This window comes from Nipponia nippon, unplaced genomic scaffold (genome assembly GCF_047370975.1).
Source record: "Nipponia nippon isolate SJK-2023a ecotype South Korea unplaced genomic scaffold, ASM4737097v1 scaffold_3, whole genome shotgun sequence".
In the NCBI taxonomy this organism is placed as follows: Eukaryota; Metazoa; Chordata; class Aves; order Pelecaniformes; family Threskiornithidae; genus Nipponia; species Nipponia nippon.
This window is the reverse complement of record NW_028262347.1, coordinates 57,190,183-57,206,798: the sequence shown is the minus strand read 5'-3', so window position 1 is coordinate 57,206,798 and position 16,616 is coordinate 57,190,183. Positions and strand designations below refer to the sequence as shown.

The 16,616-nt window shown below is 46.3% G+C and overlaps 1 protein-coding gene across 2 annotated transcripts in view; it reads left to right on the top strand.

Annotated features, from left to right (window-relative positions):
• The window catches only part of CACNA1I (calcium voltage-gated channel subunit alpha1 I), a 157,363-nt gene that overhangs the window by 88,389 nt on the left and 52,358 nt on the right, over positions 1-16,616 (top strand). For both annotated transcript variants that reach the window (XM_087765188.1, XM_087765187.1), the window contains one exon: positions 14,775-14,934. In XM_087765188.1, coding sequence (XP_087621314.1) covers positions 14,775-14,934 — 160 coding nt within the window. The remainder of the gene's footprint in view (positions 1-14,774; positions 14,935-16,616) is intronic.

The window sequence follows — 16,616 nt, the reverse complement described above, 5'->3', positions numbered from 1 at the left end:
GCAGAACAAATTCCCCAGCCTGCCTCCATTTCTCTGCCCCTTTTCCAGAGAGGAGAGGGCTGGGAGTCAGCCACGGTCCTGGCTGTAGGCATGCATCTGCGGTGTTGGGGGGGGGGGGGGCATCTCTCCTGGGAGGAGGTGGCCCGGAGGTCGTGTGTGGCAAGCTTGCCTCTTCCATGAAGCGTATGGCTGTCTGTGTGAGGGCAGCACCATCCTCATGTTATACAGCTCCCTTTCCTCCCTGCTTCATAAGGAGTCCTATGAGTCTGTGCTCAAAGACCAATTTGAGGCTGATCCCTGTTATCAGGGTAGACTTAACCTTGATGTCAAGTGGGGACATCTTGAACAATATCCAGTTGACCCCTGTAGATGTCTGCTATGTTAATTGTTGGACATCAGCAGTCAGGAGCAAAGCTTGACTGACAAAACATCGAGGCCTTGTTTTATTCCTGTTTATCTCCCAGAACAGCCGGAGTCACTCCTCTGCCAGCAGGAGCTGCCCCAGGGAGGAGCGATGTGAGCAGCATCAGAACTGGCCCACCAGGGACCTGCTCTGTCCATGCAGAGGGACCAGGGACACTTTCAATCATCTTGCTTGACCTTTGCAGAGCACGGGCCGTTGAATTTCCCCTGACTGTCCTGGCCGTGATGCTGCTTGTCTGCTCCTTTGATCAATATAAAACTTTACCTGTATGAAATCGATGCTGTTTTAATTTCCACTCTGTGATTAAACATTTATGTATCTTTCTCACTACATAAATCTGTGGTTACGTGCAGACATTTTGGAAGAAAGACATCCTGCCATTAATTTAAAAAAAAAAAAAAAAAAAAAGAGATCGGATTCCCTGGGAGAGGAAGCACTGACTTGAGGGTTGAAAACTAGTGAAAAGGCTGTAAACACTTCTTGTGATAAATGGGAATGAGCTGTGTTGGAAGAAGGTACCTAGTGGGGTACAGCAAACATAATTAATGGGATCTTTGGCCACAAATCTTTTTTTAATGTCTTTTTAAAGTTCTTCGTTACTGATCTGAAGCAAGAGGAAAGTCTATTAGTGAGATGTACTGATGATATGAAGCTGGAGGAATTGTAGGTGCTAGAAAAGAAAGAGGGGAATAACACAGTGGGTGGTAGAGGGAGATTGAGGTCTTGGTGGGAGCATGAGATATTTGGGGAGGGGCAGGAGGGTTAATCCCAAAGGCAGATGTTTGGCCATGTTCAGAAGGCTGTGATGGGACAATGTGGCCCAGTGTTCACTGGTGGCCATTTCAAAGGCTTCCACGTGGGCACCCAGGTAGGGACCAGTTTTCACAGAGGAGTCTGGCCATGTGGACTGAATAATGGCAGTTTATTATCAGGAGAATGGACGAAGTGGTTGGGAACCTGAGTCATTACTGCGTGAGCAGAAGAGTGCTGAAGTGGTCTGTCTGCGCAGATTATTTAGTGCCCGAAGAACAGTAATGCTCTAATAATCAGCCAACATTTGAAAAGTCCACATACTGAAGTGAGAAATTTCTGGAGAATTTGAGAGAAATTTCATACTACGTGAAGCAAAAAAAGAAGTGATGCTAGAAAATTAGGAAGGAGGAAATTCAGAACGACTCTAAGAAAACAGTAGCAACGTGGTAGAGGAACAAGTATCACCCATTAAATAAGTTAAATAAACTTATTTTATGTTCTTGGCAGGTCAGCAAGGCTGAAGTTGAAATGCCCAAATTGCATATGTCTAAATTCTGCTTGCCTGTGTTCATTCTTAACATGTTATTGAAAGCCCTTCCTTACAGGGAGACTTGTGAGGCTTTGAAACAATATCCCACAAGGAGCTGACAAATGCTATTTGTGTGTGCCATGCTCATTATGTGTGGTGTAAAGGATGTATAGGCTCTCCTACCTCAATTGTGACAGAAGTAGTAAAGGGCATCTAGTGTAACCAAAAGGTGGCAAACGTCCATTAAGGAAGAAGTTCTCCACCCAGTTCATAATTAGGCTGTAAAACTTGCTGCCATGGGAAGTCCTTCTAGCCCCAAATCAAGTAAGAGGCACTGTAAGTAAAGTAAGTAAAATGGGATTGTCCAAGGGATGAGAGCTCATGTGGAGACATTTCTAGATTTCAAACCTCCATGCTTCAGGGTTAGAGCTGATCTGTAGCTACTGGTTATCAGCAATTAATTGCATTTCTTGCAATTCTCAGCAGAATGTGCTACTGACCGTTTCAGATTTTGCTTCTGGACGAAGTCGTCTGTGGCTCTGCCTCGCCTGATCATTCCTCCATTCGCATGTCATCTTTGAAGTGTACTAGAGAAAATGTGAGGCGCCCTAGTTTTCTAATACGTATCACACCTTCATTAGTGTTCCTGCTTATCTCTTGCATTCCTGACTACAGCCCCAGGAATGCTGCCTTTTGGGGTTTTGTTTGAAAATGCATGAAACAAAAAAATCAGAGATTGTTCTGGTCCTATTACCATGTGATTCAATTCCATGGCGGTGAGCTGCTGTGACAAGCCCTGCGAGTCACCGAACAAGTGTAAAGAGGAAAAAAAATACTCTCCAAGTTTCCGTCGGAGGTAGTTGCTTCCTGCTCTGGGCATGTCTGTATCCTGGGCTTGGGGTGAAATTCCACATCCATTTGCTGTTGTTATCCTTTTGCGATTGTGTGGCAGGTTGCTAGGTGAAACATTGCTGTTTCTGCTAGCTCTTTTATCCCTTCTCATGGCAAGGCACAAGGTTTGGGGGAGAGGCTGGTTTTGTTTATTTCTGTCTGCTTTTGATCAGGGAGTCTGTAGTAATTTCTGATCATTTGAATTTCTTTTGCTTCTGTTATTACGTTTTTTTGACATTGGAGCAGAAAATGTTTCTTCAGTTTACTCTTTCTTGTCATGTTGGTCTTATGTAAAGAAGAGTCCTTGCATTGTGTTTGATGTCTTCCAGTTTCCACTTACAATTTAGTAACTGATTCATCATTTGGAAGCAGATTACTTCAGCTGAGCACACTGTACGGAAGTGAAGGAGTCTGTTGCAGAGTGTTGCATAGCAACTTTATTGAATAGAAAGCGTATACATGTGCTAATACTTGGTGTGTAAGTGCAGTAATACTTATGTGGAGGTATAGGCATTAGAAATATAATGTTATATTCTTATTACTAGCTGTGCAGGAAATGGAATTTCAGATTTGTGGGAAGTTCTCTCTTTCTAAATATGCTTTTTCTCAGTCAGAACAAGAATAAGCATTTCCCATCTATTTTAATATGGTTTTATTCTGCCTAATTTTAGGTGGTTTGTTTAGCTTTTTGATTTTTTTCCCTATACTTTGTCATGACAAAGAAGTTTAAAAATCAGAAAACCTCAACTATGCTATTCTAGTATAAAAATGCTTTTGTCTCCTCTTGCCCTCCTTTTCTTTTTGCTAAATGATGTTTCAATGACTATCACAACACTGAAGTGTTTCCATTTCAATGAAATAGCATTTTTTGCTGGTAAAAGTGCTGTGTAGGAAAATCTTGGTCTAGCTCCATTTTTCTTTGTTAATTATTGTTATTATAGTAGCTTCATGCTTCCAAATAGCTGGAGTTTTGTACTTATACAGATTTCAAAGATATAAACCAAGGCTTGTTAGTTTAATCTTTCTCATGTTTCCGATCCAGGTGAGTGAGACCCAGTGAGTGTCGCCAGCGGACTCAGTAATACAACTGACATCTCCTAACTCTTAGCCCTGCGTTTGGCTCACTAGACCAAAGCACCGATATAAAAATAGTCTGAAGCAGCTGAACTCTGGAATGGGAAAAGCAGATGTTTTGTACTTATGTGCCTGCCTTAAATCTGTATTCCACACCAAGCTACCTGTGTTTGGTGCTGTAACGGTGCCTAAGACAGTGGTCTGGCTATGAACCCCATGCTTGGCACAGGCACGGGGGAAAAGTGATGACATTTACTTCTCTAAATGTGTTTTTGAAGAACTAATTTCACTGATGAGCGTGTGTGAAATTAGCTTCTAACTGAGATATATTAGGCTGTAAAACAGTTTCATTTACAGCTAGATCAGACAAAAAGCAAGCACATTTGATAGGCACAGTCCTGCCCTAGCAGTTGGAAATGCAAAGGGATTATGAGATTCCTCTTTGAAGACCGCCCCCCTGCCCCCCAGAGTCTTTGCTTCAGATGCCTCAGTCTTTCTGAAGGAGCACTGTTGCTTGTTCTCTTCCAGCGTTTATTCCCTTTCAAAAATGTGTTCTTCTCTTTGACTTTTGTGGAAGTACATGTTTTTCCCCTCACGGCTTTATTTGTGAAGCGATAACTGAAACTCAGGTGGTGTTGTATTTTCCAAATATTTAAACTTACCCTACCCACAGTTCTTCATATAAGCTGCTCTGTAAATATTTATTATCACATCTCAGTGACACATGAACCATACTTAGAACTGTGTGCAAATGTGTACACACACAGACTTATCCATACATAGCCACAGTCCTTGAGCAGGTTAGTACAGGGAAAAGAGTGATGTTCTCTTGCAGCATCCATACACAAAAGTTAAGAGGTCAAAAAGCCCTTTTCATTCCCTGGTCAGGCTATGTGTTACTCAAATGCATTCAAAGACGAAGCTGCCAGCTCTCTGTAGGCTCTGCTCCCGGGCAGGCGGGCAGCGAAAGGATGGCGAAAAGCCGACAGGGGATGGACTCAACTGACGGGGTCGAGTTCAGTCTGTATCCTTCCTTCCCAACCCAGTCTCCTAGCCAAGTGGAGCGAAGCACTGAAGAGATCAATGTGATTTATGCCTGGAGCAGGCCATTAAAGGATGTCTTGCCTCGGAGAGGGGGGTAGATTGGGGATGGAAATGTAACTCAGAGTTGCACTTTCCTGTATGTGCAGCTCTTTATCAAGTCAGTCGAGCCCTAAATCAGAAAGGTGTGTTCAGGATACAGGGAAACAGTGCAAGGGGGAGCAGAGCAGCATGAGGATCAATAGAGAGGAGAGCAGAGAAGGAGCGGGGCTCCAAGGAGTAATGCACAGGAGGCAAGTGGCAGGGTTTGCCAGGCACAGCACACGAAGGCGTGATGCACCTCTGTGTAGGATAATGCAGAGAAAGTGGGGGTGGAGAGAGGGAGAGAAGGGGAGGAAATCAAAACCAAAACAAGCATAAGGACTAGTATAAAGAAAGTCTGTTGACTCTCAGATAAATATGCTGGATGGGTTTGCAAATCAATGCTTCTCTGGGGCTTTTTAACAAACTGGGCGGGCTGTAACAGACCCACATCTTGTAGTGCTGGAGGAATTCTTCAGTCGCTGAAGACAGGCTCCAATTTTATTTACTTGTTGTCTGATCTCAGTGCTGTTTTCATGTGCATTCCACAGTGTGCAATATATTGCCACATGTTTAAATGGGTAATCAAGGTAAATTTGGGAGGAAAAAAACCAAAACAAAAAGAAAATTATATCCCTGTGTTAGTGTAGCATCATGGCAGGGAGCTGGGGAACACTGAGGTGCAGAAAATGCAGACCTGGTAATGCCTTGTTTTGTACCATATGTTGCTTAGTCCCCTTTTTAGCAGTCACAGATCATGGGAGAAAGTCATCTTTCCCTCTCTGAACCAGTCTGCTCAATTTCACTGTTATTAGTATTTAAAAGTCACAAATTGTGTGCTTGTAGGTTGTCAGATGGGTTTAAAACCATGAGATTTGAAAAAGGAAAAGGGAAAAAAAAATCACAGATTTATTTTTATTTTTCCTGTGGCTTTCAGACCGTTAGATCTGTAACTTAGATCTTGTAGCCCTTATTTTTCCCCCCATAGTAGTGAAGACTAGAAATGTCTTCTCTTTTTTTACTGTAATCCAAGATCATCAAGTCATAGCAAGATTTCACGCCTGAAGGTTTATGCCACGCATCCCAAGACTCCTGATAAAAATCACAAGAGTTAGCAAACAGCACTTCAGAGTTTGTGTTATTGGAAGTAAAGCAAGCCTGGAGAGAAAAAAACAAAACAAAAAAAACAAAACAGAAAAAAAACCCACAATACAAAAAAACAAACCGAAACCCCCCAAAAAACCAACTAACCGAAAAACAGTCATAAAGAGACCTTTGCTGGAATCTTTATTTTTCCCTTCTCCTCTAGGGGAACCTGCACAGCCAGAATTTTAAAAAATGCTCAGTGCCTTGCAGCTCCCATTGTGACAATTCTGCTGCCTGTTCAAACAAGCTCAGCCTCCAGTGTACAGAGCGCTCTCGAAAGCCCAGCCACGTATTTTGCTGCCTAAATGGGAGCTGAGCTGTTTTGCAAAAATCTGTCCCATGGGACCTATCAAGCAACGGATACCATGGAAATGTGAGCAGTAATGACAGTGTATTATGGGGTGAAAGATAATGTCATATTACACTAATGCAAATTACACTTTGTGTGTGTGGGCAGGGCAATTTACAACCATAACCTTACATTTCTTGATCTTTGTGCATTTCAGGCCCGATTCTCCTTTTCACACACATTTCACCTAACGTCACGTCACTGCCTGCAGTAGAAAGAAACATGATTCATGCTAGTGACAGCAAGAGGAAATTAGCTCCCCTAAATCTTAACCAGAAGTTGCATTAACACTGTTTTACATAATATTTTGCATTATTCTGTCCTACTTACGCAGCACTAGAGATATGTAAAGAACTTAGGGGTATTTATAGAATGGAGGCAAGTGGCTCACAGCCATGGCGCGGGAGTTACCTTTTGTCCCTGGTGTTGGGTGACCCCTGCCATTCCGAAAGAAAAGCTGGCACTGTATGTTTTTAATAGAGTTTTCACTGAAAGTGAATGCAGTCATCGTTGCAGTGATAAACGGGGAAAAAAATAAGATGATCAGTGAATGAATAACAGTAGCAGGTGGTAGTAGGTGTTGCTTATTAGATGTTAAGTATTAGAAAAAAGAACAGAACAACAGCAATCCCCCAGAGAGACACCTCTCAGAAATAATCTGACACCTGGCATCACTCTCCAAGACAAGGTTACTTAACAGTCCAAAGCTTGCAAGGGTGAGAGAGTGAAGAAGGGGACTCCTGACTGAGACTTTTGCCTGTGTCCGTTTCTGCTCATGTCACAGATTATGTGGCTACCAACCGTGCTATGGTGGCACATACTGAGTGAGAGTGCCTGTGGTGGATGAGATTTCTGTTGCTATCCATGGACCTTAGTTGGGGTCACAGCATCCCTAATAGGGCGTAGCCTGCTGCAGAGCTGAGGTGTCTCCTTTTTGGATCACAACAAAGCTTGGACCGAGGCCCTTCTTTTTCTAGAGGGGTCAGCATTTAGGTGTCAAGGTAAACGTTCTGGATTTTATCTTCGTTCTTGAGGCTACTGTAACCCTGGGGTCAGGTCTGCAATTAGGAGGCCTCATCTCAGGGCTTGCTTCTTCAAAGCACCTGGCAGCTCCACCTGGCATGGCTCTGTTTTTTGGTCCCTCTGTAGGGCTGGTGGGACTCCAGCCCATCAGGGAGGAACTATTTTGTGTGCTGGGTCTTGTGCACCTTGGACAAAGCTGAGGAATATGAAGGCTTGGGACTGAGCTGACTCCACAGCGTCTGTTTAGACCGCCTGCCTTCTGTAAAAGGCTTGGAAGGTGAGACTAGAGTCTGACCCTTCGAGCCACGGTTAATTTTTGGCATTATTTATGATATGGCAAGAAGATAATTTTCCCTGACCTTGGTATGTATTTCTTTTAGCATTCTCCAAGAGTTTTTTGGTTTTTTGCTTTTGACATATTGATATTCTCTAAAAAAAATCCTTTATAAAGAGATTTTTACTACTCTATGATGAAAGCTGGGCCTGTTTACCTGTAGAATTTACTGCAGGTCTCCAGCAAAGAAATGTGGCAATAAGTACTTGTGGTGTGAGCCAGGACAGGGCTTCATGGGACTTGTTCCTATATACCATGCTAAAGGGAATTACGATTTTCAGGGTTGCTGACATTTCTGTATGCTAAGTCTCACTAGGAGGGGCCTATTTCCTTGATATGCATATGACATTTGATGGGCAGATAGGAACAAAAGTTCTGAGGGATTCAGAATACTGAGATTCAGCCCTGGCTCTGGTACTTGAGCTGCCTTCGGCGGTGTGCTGAGCATGGTGGCTATGCAGCGCCCACGTGTTTGTGTTCTCATCTTCCCCCCCCGCAAGGAAAACAGCATGTCTCAGGTTTCATTTGCGCTCTCTTTTCGGTGGTTGTTTTAGCTGAGTGTGTGTTGGGGGGTGTTGTTAAGTGGTGTAGTTTTTTCCTTCTCTTCCTTTTCTTTTTGATGCTCATGTTGCCCTGACGTGATCCGTCTAAGGAAAGCGTCTTGCTCTCGTAGCAAAAAGCAATGAGGTCTGTGCTAGTCCCTGGCTCGCAAGGGAATTGTTTCTACAGCCTTGGAGCAAGCTTGAGAGAGCTGCTCTTCTTACATCAGTACACTTTAAACCTTCTCTGGAGAGCTCCATTATCCCAGCAGGGTGAAGCTCTAACCAACAAGTTTTTTTCCTGGAGCTTTAGTCTCTCTTTTGGCTACCTCGGGCTTAAGCTGAGGAGCACTTTGAAGGTAAGGACTGAGGACACTTAATGCTTGAACTTGACTCAGTATCCTCAGGGAAGTCACTGCACCAAGATGAGGCGTGATGTGCCCATGCTACTGAGGAAATGAGCAACAGCTTTTTTGTACTGGCTGAAGCTTTATAAGTGCTGGAAATGTCACGCTTTGATATTTTCTGTGTCTGTGGTCCAGCTGAGGAGCGACAAAGATTTGGGTAATTGGAGGTTAGGCCATCAATAGGCTGAGCTGAGTGAGGTGTCAGAGCCAGTCAGAGATGCTAGAAAGCTTTGTTTGTCAGCAAGAGTGGGGTGGTGGTGAGGAACTGAGTGGTGCTCCTAAACTGCGGATCATGCTGGCAGCCTGTAAGTGCAAAACGCCCAACCCTAAACATATCGTACAAACTCTCTGGGAACCTGACAGAGAGATCAGTGAAAAGACTTTTGGTTACCTCTGAATGAGGCTGGTGTTTTGCATTTGATTCTGGGACAGGTTTTCCTTAGCAGCAGAGCTGGTTTAAGAGCTCTCACTACCCCGTACGGTCAGCTGGACCTGTTTTTCTGTGGGGTTCATTTAATCTGGGTCAGGCTAGCCATCTGGACATGTTTTCTCTTGCATTGGTGCAAAGAAAGGGGTGATGGTCTGCGATGTGAGTGAGGCTGGCTTTGCAGCTTGAGAAGAAGGCATCTGGAGCTGCACACCGGCTGTTCCAGCTGAGCAACTCTTGCTTACACGTGTGTTTTCAGGGGAGGCCTCAGGAGGAATGCAGCAAAGCGAAAAACATCTGGGTGGCGAGGGAAGCTGTAGGTTATAATAATGATGAACTCGGTAGTGCATCTACAGTTGCACACGCAGCTGATTAGATTCTCTTTGCAGTAGTTTGGCCCCACATTTTAGCTAACGTAAATAAATGCAACGTGTGAAACGATAGCTAAGCCTCAGATCAGCAAGAGGGACTTAAGTTGGAGCACCAGTTTGCACTGTGCACACAAACTGAATTTATTTTAACTACAGGGCTCGGCCACAAGAAAAAAAGGTGCAGCTCTTCCTGCGTGCTCTCTGCCCAAATACCATCTATCTGCTGGAATGGTTCCTTAGTTCTGAAAATTCCCATAAAGGAACATGCACAGGAAAATCCTGCCAGCCCTGAGCTAGCTGGGTGGACTGCCATGTGTCCTGGGGCAGGGGAGGAAGGAAAGAAGGCACGCTGGGACAAGCGGCCTGGCTGAGGGACAGAACGGTTCTTCAGTCTCTGTACTCTTGCAAGATGTCCTGCCAGCTACCGTCACAATTGTTGATGGGGAAGAGATTTGCTTTTGCTCCAGTTATAATGATAATTGGTGGCTTGGCCCATGATGCAGATAAGATGGGTGCTGAGAATTATGTTCTCTTCCATCTGGTTTACTCTAAGCAAGGGAATGATTGCCTCAAACTGCTATCTCCTTTTGATTCTGCACACATTAGCTTTGTCTTTCATTGTAGAGCTGGGGAGGACACAAAAGCCTCAGAGGTGGGTGAGATAGAAGAAAACAGAAAGAACGGGGTTTCTCACCCTCTCCTGAGTCAGTCCCCCGTTCAAATCTCAGGGTGATTAATGCTAGGGAGTGCATCAGCTCAGCTGTTGGTCCTCACTCCTGGAAGGAGGCAGGCGGAAAGAAGGGGAAGCGACGGAGTGATGCTGCAGAAGCAGGGGGAGGCGGTGGTAAGCCGGGGGGCACACCTGCACTGCGTGGCTGGCTCCGGCTGCCTGGAGCTCACCTACTCCCCAGCCCTGCCCCAGCTACTCGCTGTCGCCACTGCCATGCTTTCCCCGGGGCTGGCACATGCCAGCCGAGTCTGCTTAGCTGTGACGGCCAGGCTAATCAGGGTTGATGGCAAGTGTCTGGAGGGAGCTATGGTCACTGTAGCATCTGCAGAGTTTGTCAGGAAGGGCCTATGGATGCCACCAGGGTGAAGCAGAGGATTTGTTCTGCCTGAACCCAGGAGGGAGTTCAGTGACTTTGCTTTATCTTTTGGCTTTGCTCAGCCCTGTGCTTCCCTCTGACAGCTTGCTCCCAGCACTCCTCTCACCCTCCTGCTGCTTCTCACTCCTGCGATGTACTTTCCTCCCTGATGTCTGCTGCTGTGTTGGAGCGGTGAACACATCTCTGTTGTGCTTGTGGCTTTGCTCCCGCAGGATATCCTACCAGGAGTAGCCCTGCCAGCGAGGTCCCATCGAGCACCCTTCCCCACCCCTTGCCCAAGAGCATGGCTGAGCAGCAGGGAAGCATTATCTGAGCATCATTTCATGAGGATCCTTCCTTGGATGCCCATAGCCGATGCCATTCCGTTTCCTCCTTTCCCCTGGTCTCCTCATGAGGGTGAGTGGGAAAGAGAAAAGGCCTTTCAGAGCCCACACCTGGCACTCATGAATATTTCATGTTTCTAGCTTTTCTTCCCCTTGAAGAGCAAAACCTTTTTATATTTGATGCCCTGGGAGCCTGTTTGGTTACTGAATGTTGCTTCATCAATGCTCTCCCTCCCTGCTTTTCCTCCAGACTGCTCGGCCCCTCTTCCTTTCTCTTCTTGGGGAACGTCTCCTTTTTTCAAAGGCTGCTTCAGAAAAGGTCATTGTCCCTTTCATATTCCCTTCTTGCTGTGAGCCAGCATGGCTTTTGCTCTGCCAGTGGTAATGGACAAATGGGGATGTGGGGAAAGGCAGCAGTGGGGAGGCAGGAGAGGAGACGTGTGCATGTACGCTGCGGAGCAGTGCAGAGGCAGAGAGGAGATGTAGGCACAGCAAGAGAAAAGTAAAGGGGCAGAGGGGAAGGTAGAGGTGGTGGAAGGTAGGAAGGAGGCAGCAGCAGGACTTTGCCAAAGAACCGTCTTTCCAGTACTTTCCAGAAGTTGTCATGGAAGATGCACTGGTGTTGCTGTGGATGGGGGCTTGTCCAGCGAAGGCCCCTTGGAAAAGAGAGGCATCCTAGTTCTCCAGGGCAGGATGGTCCCAAAGCTGCACTGACAAATATGCTACCACCCCTGCCTCACCTTCTGCCCATTTCCGTTGCCCTGCAGCTGCTTTAGAGGCCTTGTCATCTTGGCCACCAAGGGTCTACAGTAAATCATTGCCCTCTATCCTTAGGCTTTTCAGCCTTTCTTCCTCTTTCTTCCACAACTCATAAGTGCTTGAGGAACCAGAGACTATTTGCAACCTGCTCCCAGTCAGGCTGTGCAGACCCTGAAACCCACTGCTCTGTTGGTCCTGCCTGAGTAGGGCTCATCTCCTCCTGCCCACGAAAGCATTCAGATGCCTGGCAGCTGAGGGTCCTTCCTTGGAGAACTGCAGCAGATGCCCTAGCGTGGCTGCCAGACCAGCCCGTCCCTTCCAGGGTCCAGGGGACTGCAAAGGCTCAGGAGGGGATGGGGAGGCTACGAGGGCTTCCCCCCAAAGTGCCCATAGGGGCTGGCACAGGTGCAGGAGAGGCACTGCCAAAATGCCATAGCAGAGGATAAGGCTCAGGGACTCTGGCATGAGTATTGCAGGCAGCAGGGGAGGCTAACAACAGAGAGAACAAAAGTATTGAGCTTGTATTTACACTGTGCCTTTCATCCATATGGAAGTAGTAGTTGAAGTACCTCTACTAACTGGTGAACTCAGCAGAGGAGATCCATTTTGTTTCCTGATGGAAAATTGATGCTTCTGGTGAAAAATGGGTTCTCAGAGCAATTGCTTTGCGGTTTAGGGCAGGAAGCAAAAGCAGCTTTGCGCAAAGTGAAGTGGTGGATTTGTTTTAGAGGTGGTTGGTCTATAGGAGAATTGCAATTGATGTTTGGATGGGTGTAGGTTCAGCGTTCTTGCTTTTGGAAGAGCCAATCTCATGTCTGCAGTCAGTATCAATGGGCAGAGAAGGATGATTCTGTTCAACTTGGAGATTTTTAAAAAATCAAAATTGGGTTTCGTTTGGACTTAGAAATGGAACCCACCAATGCTGAAATTCTTTGTCATGTGGACAAGATATCAAGTGCTGGGGCCACCTGCCGATTCATGGGCTATGGGCCCAGGTACCCCAGAGCGCCTAGCATGAGGGCAGTTGCTATGATCCTGGAGCTGTGGATAGCACAATCCTGTACTGTCAGTAGCTCCTCTGAGAGCCTGGATGGAGAATGTGTGGGCAGGCAGGATGTTTCCCAGGAAAAGACAAGCAAGTTTTGCAAGTTACTTGTCTTCTCCTGGAACACGGACAAAATCAGTTTTCGCAAATTCTGACCCAACAAGTGTGGTGTTGTGTGTAAAATTCTGGTGGGGATGTCTGTTCTATCTGTTCTGCATTTCAGTATAAGGAAAGTCTCATTCTTCCCATTACCTCTGCTCTGAGATGGAGCTAGCATCAATCGATCTGAAAAACATCAGCCCTGCTTTCAGTGCTGCTGGCACAGCTTCCTGTGTCACTTGGCTCTCCCTAATGTACTGACCGGGACAGTTTATGGGAACTACCGAGCTCGTGCTGTGAAGCAGCGTTAATGCTGGGAACACGCTGCACTGCAGTGAGGGTGTGTGGCCTTAAAGCCAAGTGTTGTGCAGAGTGTTGCTCCAGAGCCTGGCAGGTCACAGGGACAGGCAGCAGGGCACTGTGGCCATGCTGTTGGGCTTTGTGTGGTGACAGATCAGAAAGCTATCAGTGACTCATGGCATGTCTGTGATCCCCAACGAACGGCTGGAGCTGCGCCCCTGCACTGCTGAGTTACTGATGTGCTGTCTAGAAACTGCTTTAACTGGTGACTAGCGATACAGCTGGGCAGTCAGGCAAGCAGGGCTTAGCTGCTGCTCCACAGCCTGGCCTTAGAGCTAATGCTATCATTCCTTGTTCTTCATGATCCCATGTAGCCATCCTTAAGCATCTTTTCCTTCCTACACATCACCTACCTGTAAATACCACTCCTGTTTCTCCCACCTCCATCCATCCCTGAAGCATTCCCTCCTGAGCTAAACTAGTCTGATGCCCCACACCAGGCACCCTTCTCCCTCTCCCTTCAGTGTGCATGCCCCCCATGCCTGCATGCCCCCCACAGGCACCGCTTCCCTCTCTGCAACGTGAGCAGCTCTGGGAATAGAGATAGAGCGTAACGCACAGCATTGTGTGGCTAATTACTTGATGCTGGGCACACAAGGGGGATTAGCTTGTGCCTCAAAGGGCTGTCAAGGAATCCCAATCTTATCTTCCCCTCCTCTTTCCCCTTCCTCTGCCATCTGAAGTAATGAACTAGTTATAAATACCTAATTAGTTAATTATTTGCTGGCCTACATGGAACATCTTCAGTGAAGGAACTCCCTGGGCCCCTGGGGGAGGGACCTTCATGGAGGTGAGGAGAGATGACTGAACAAGGTATGCACTGGGCTAGAGGCGGTATGGTGATGCTCGGAAGGATTTCTAGACTTTCACCATCCCTGGAGAGCAGAGGAAAAGTCATTAGCTCCACGGAGAAAGGAGCCTGTCCTTACCCCTACTTGTAGCTGTGTGAGCTGAAGAGCCAGGGAGAACTAAAACCACAGAAAAAATTCATTAGGTAATTAAAAAAAAAAGTTATTTTGGAAACATTTGCACTGGGTAGAGGTGCTGTGCCTGCTACCTGTGTGCTCCAGCCCTCTTGGGGAGGGGTGACTAGACAAAAGAGGAGAGTGTGGTCTCCATGACTGTCCCCTGATGAGACTGTCACTGAGAAGACCAATTTATGCCAGTTTGTGTGTGCTGGAGAGGTTCATCCCACTAGGCAGGCTGGCCGTGGACATTGAGAATGCAATTCTCACAGGTTGCAACATGCAGTCTTCAAACTGCAACGTCTGAGGCTGTTGAGTTGCCGTGGACCTTTTGGGCAGAGTTTTCACTCCATTGTCCTTCTGCAGGGAAGGGAGAGGGGGCAATATCAGTGAGGGAGCTGATGGTACCGAAAGTCTCATTCCCTTTTCTTCTCGCTGCTGCAGACAGAGGCCTAGGGTTAAGAGATCACGGCATCACAGCAGGCTCTGCTGGCTGCCTGTCAGTAGAGATTAGGACAAGAAAGGGCAATGATCATAAATCTAACCTGGTTTGGGCAGTAATTAATTTCTGACACTCTGCTTTTATCTTCATGTGGCTTTTTTTTTTTCTCCTAAATTTTCCTTTCCTTTTCCTTTTTTTCCTTTTCCTTCCCTTTCTTTTTTCCCTTTCTCTCTCTCTGTCCCTCCATGCCACACTTGCTCTTTCTGGTTCTCTTTTCCCCCTGCAGGCATGCGCATCCTTGTGAACTTGCTCCTGGACACCTTGCCCATGCTGGGAAACGTCCTTCTTCTCTGCTTCTTTGTCTTCTTCATCTTCGGCATCATCGGGGTGCAGCTGTGGGCTGGGCTGCTCCGCAACCGCTGCTTCATGGAGGAGAACTTCACAATGTGAGTGTCTGGGAGAAGACGTCTCCTTCCTTTCTTCCAGGGACATTTCTCTTTCCCATTCCTTGCTCTCATGTTCTGCTGCCTGGGTTTCTGTGTATCGCTTACTCCAAACAGCTGTAGGGTGATACCGTGCAGAGCGTTGGTCATGTCTTGGAGTGGAAAGGAAGGGAGGGCACAGGCAGCTGGTTTTAGTCTGTCTTCATGGTCCACAGATGCCAGGGCTCATTTGGATTTGACGAAGGCACAGGTTAGCATAGCTGCCTCCTCCAGCCATGCCCAGGGATTCAAGATGCTGCTCCTACTCCCAGAAAGCATTGAAACTCTGAAACGCCATCCGTGCCGTCTTTCTCCTGAACTTGCTCCCTCTTCAAAAAACAACTAGAGGAGTCTTACAGAAAGCCATAGTGCTGCCTGATACTTCCAGGGACATCTTTGGCACCTTTGAGATGAAGCTGAGGTCACTGTTTGGACAGTAGTGCATTACCTCCGGAGGCTTTGAAGAGACATGGGGAAATTATACTGGAAAACTTTGGGAGTAGAATTGCACGTGGGAGGTGCCATGGGGAGGGGACAGAGGGCTGTCGGGAGAGGTGTCCCACAGCTGGGTTAGTAGAAGTGAGAGCATCTGAAAGTGAAGAATGGCTGCTTGAATGGGACAAAAAAACATGGGGAAACATGGGCACGGTTCTCTCAAAGAGAGCCTGGAGCCACACAGGGGACAATTACGGGTATCTGATGTTTATTCTGGGGGAGTCAGGGGGAGCCTGCAGAGCCCAGTTCTCCTCTTTCCCAGAGACAGTGGGGTGGAAAAGCTCCTGCCTACCCACAAATTCTCTGATTACCCTCCTGGGGAGCAGAGCACCAGTTCCAGGGCACAACTCCTCCTGTTGACTTTCTGGCTTTGGCAGATCTCAGGCTTTAAAATGTCTTTTTAAAACCATCTACTAATCCCAGGCGTCCTACCAGTTTAGATTGCTTAAAAAAACCTAAAGCTGTAGATCAGTTTGGACTGATTAAACAATTCTGAAGCTTTAGATCATCTCAAATTGGAAAAAAAAAGTGTGAAAATACTATCTGCAGAACAGCAGTGGGGTTGGAGAGTAGGAGTTGCTTAAAGCAGCCATTTACTGAGTTTATATATTCCTTGGGGAAAAACGAATGTTTAGGATGATTGTCCTTTATGTAAATCAGGGCTAGTACTACTTTAATGAGCATAATTACATCCATGCAGAGTTGATGTAACTGAAAAGTGAATTGGGGCCACAGTCTGCAAAGTGACAGATACTAGAAAATCTTTGGCTGACCGTTACTAGAGAAATGAAGTATGCAGGCACCCAGTTCACCAATGATGTGAATATGTTACGACAGATCTTTGTGGTTTAGTCCCATTTAGTTTAGAATCAGAGACTTTCTCTCTTTTCTTATTCATCAACACTTGTTCTCTTCCAATGACACTTAGTGAAAAAGTCTGCATTCATGCAACATGAAAGTTGTGTATTATAGCACTGCAAGGAATGCACCAGATAAAGTTTAATGGAAAATTTTAAATCTCCACCTTTCGTTTTCCTGATCATTAGCTCACCTCCAGCTAGGCAACCGTAGATGATTTTAATTATTCATGCATTTGGAAGGTGCTTGCATTATTTGTAAGAAAGCACATGAACTTGTCATGAAACATTGCA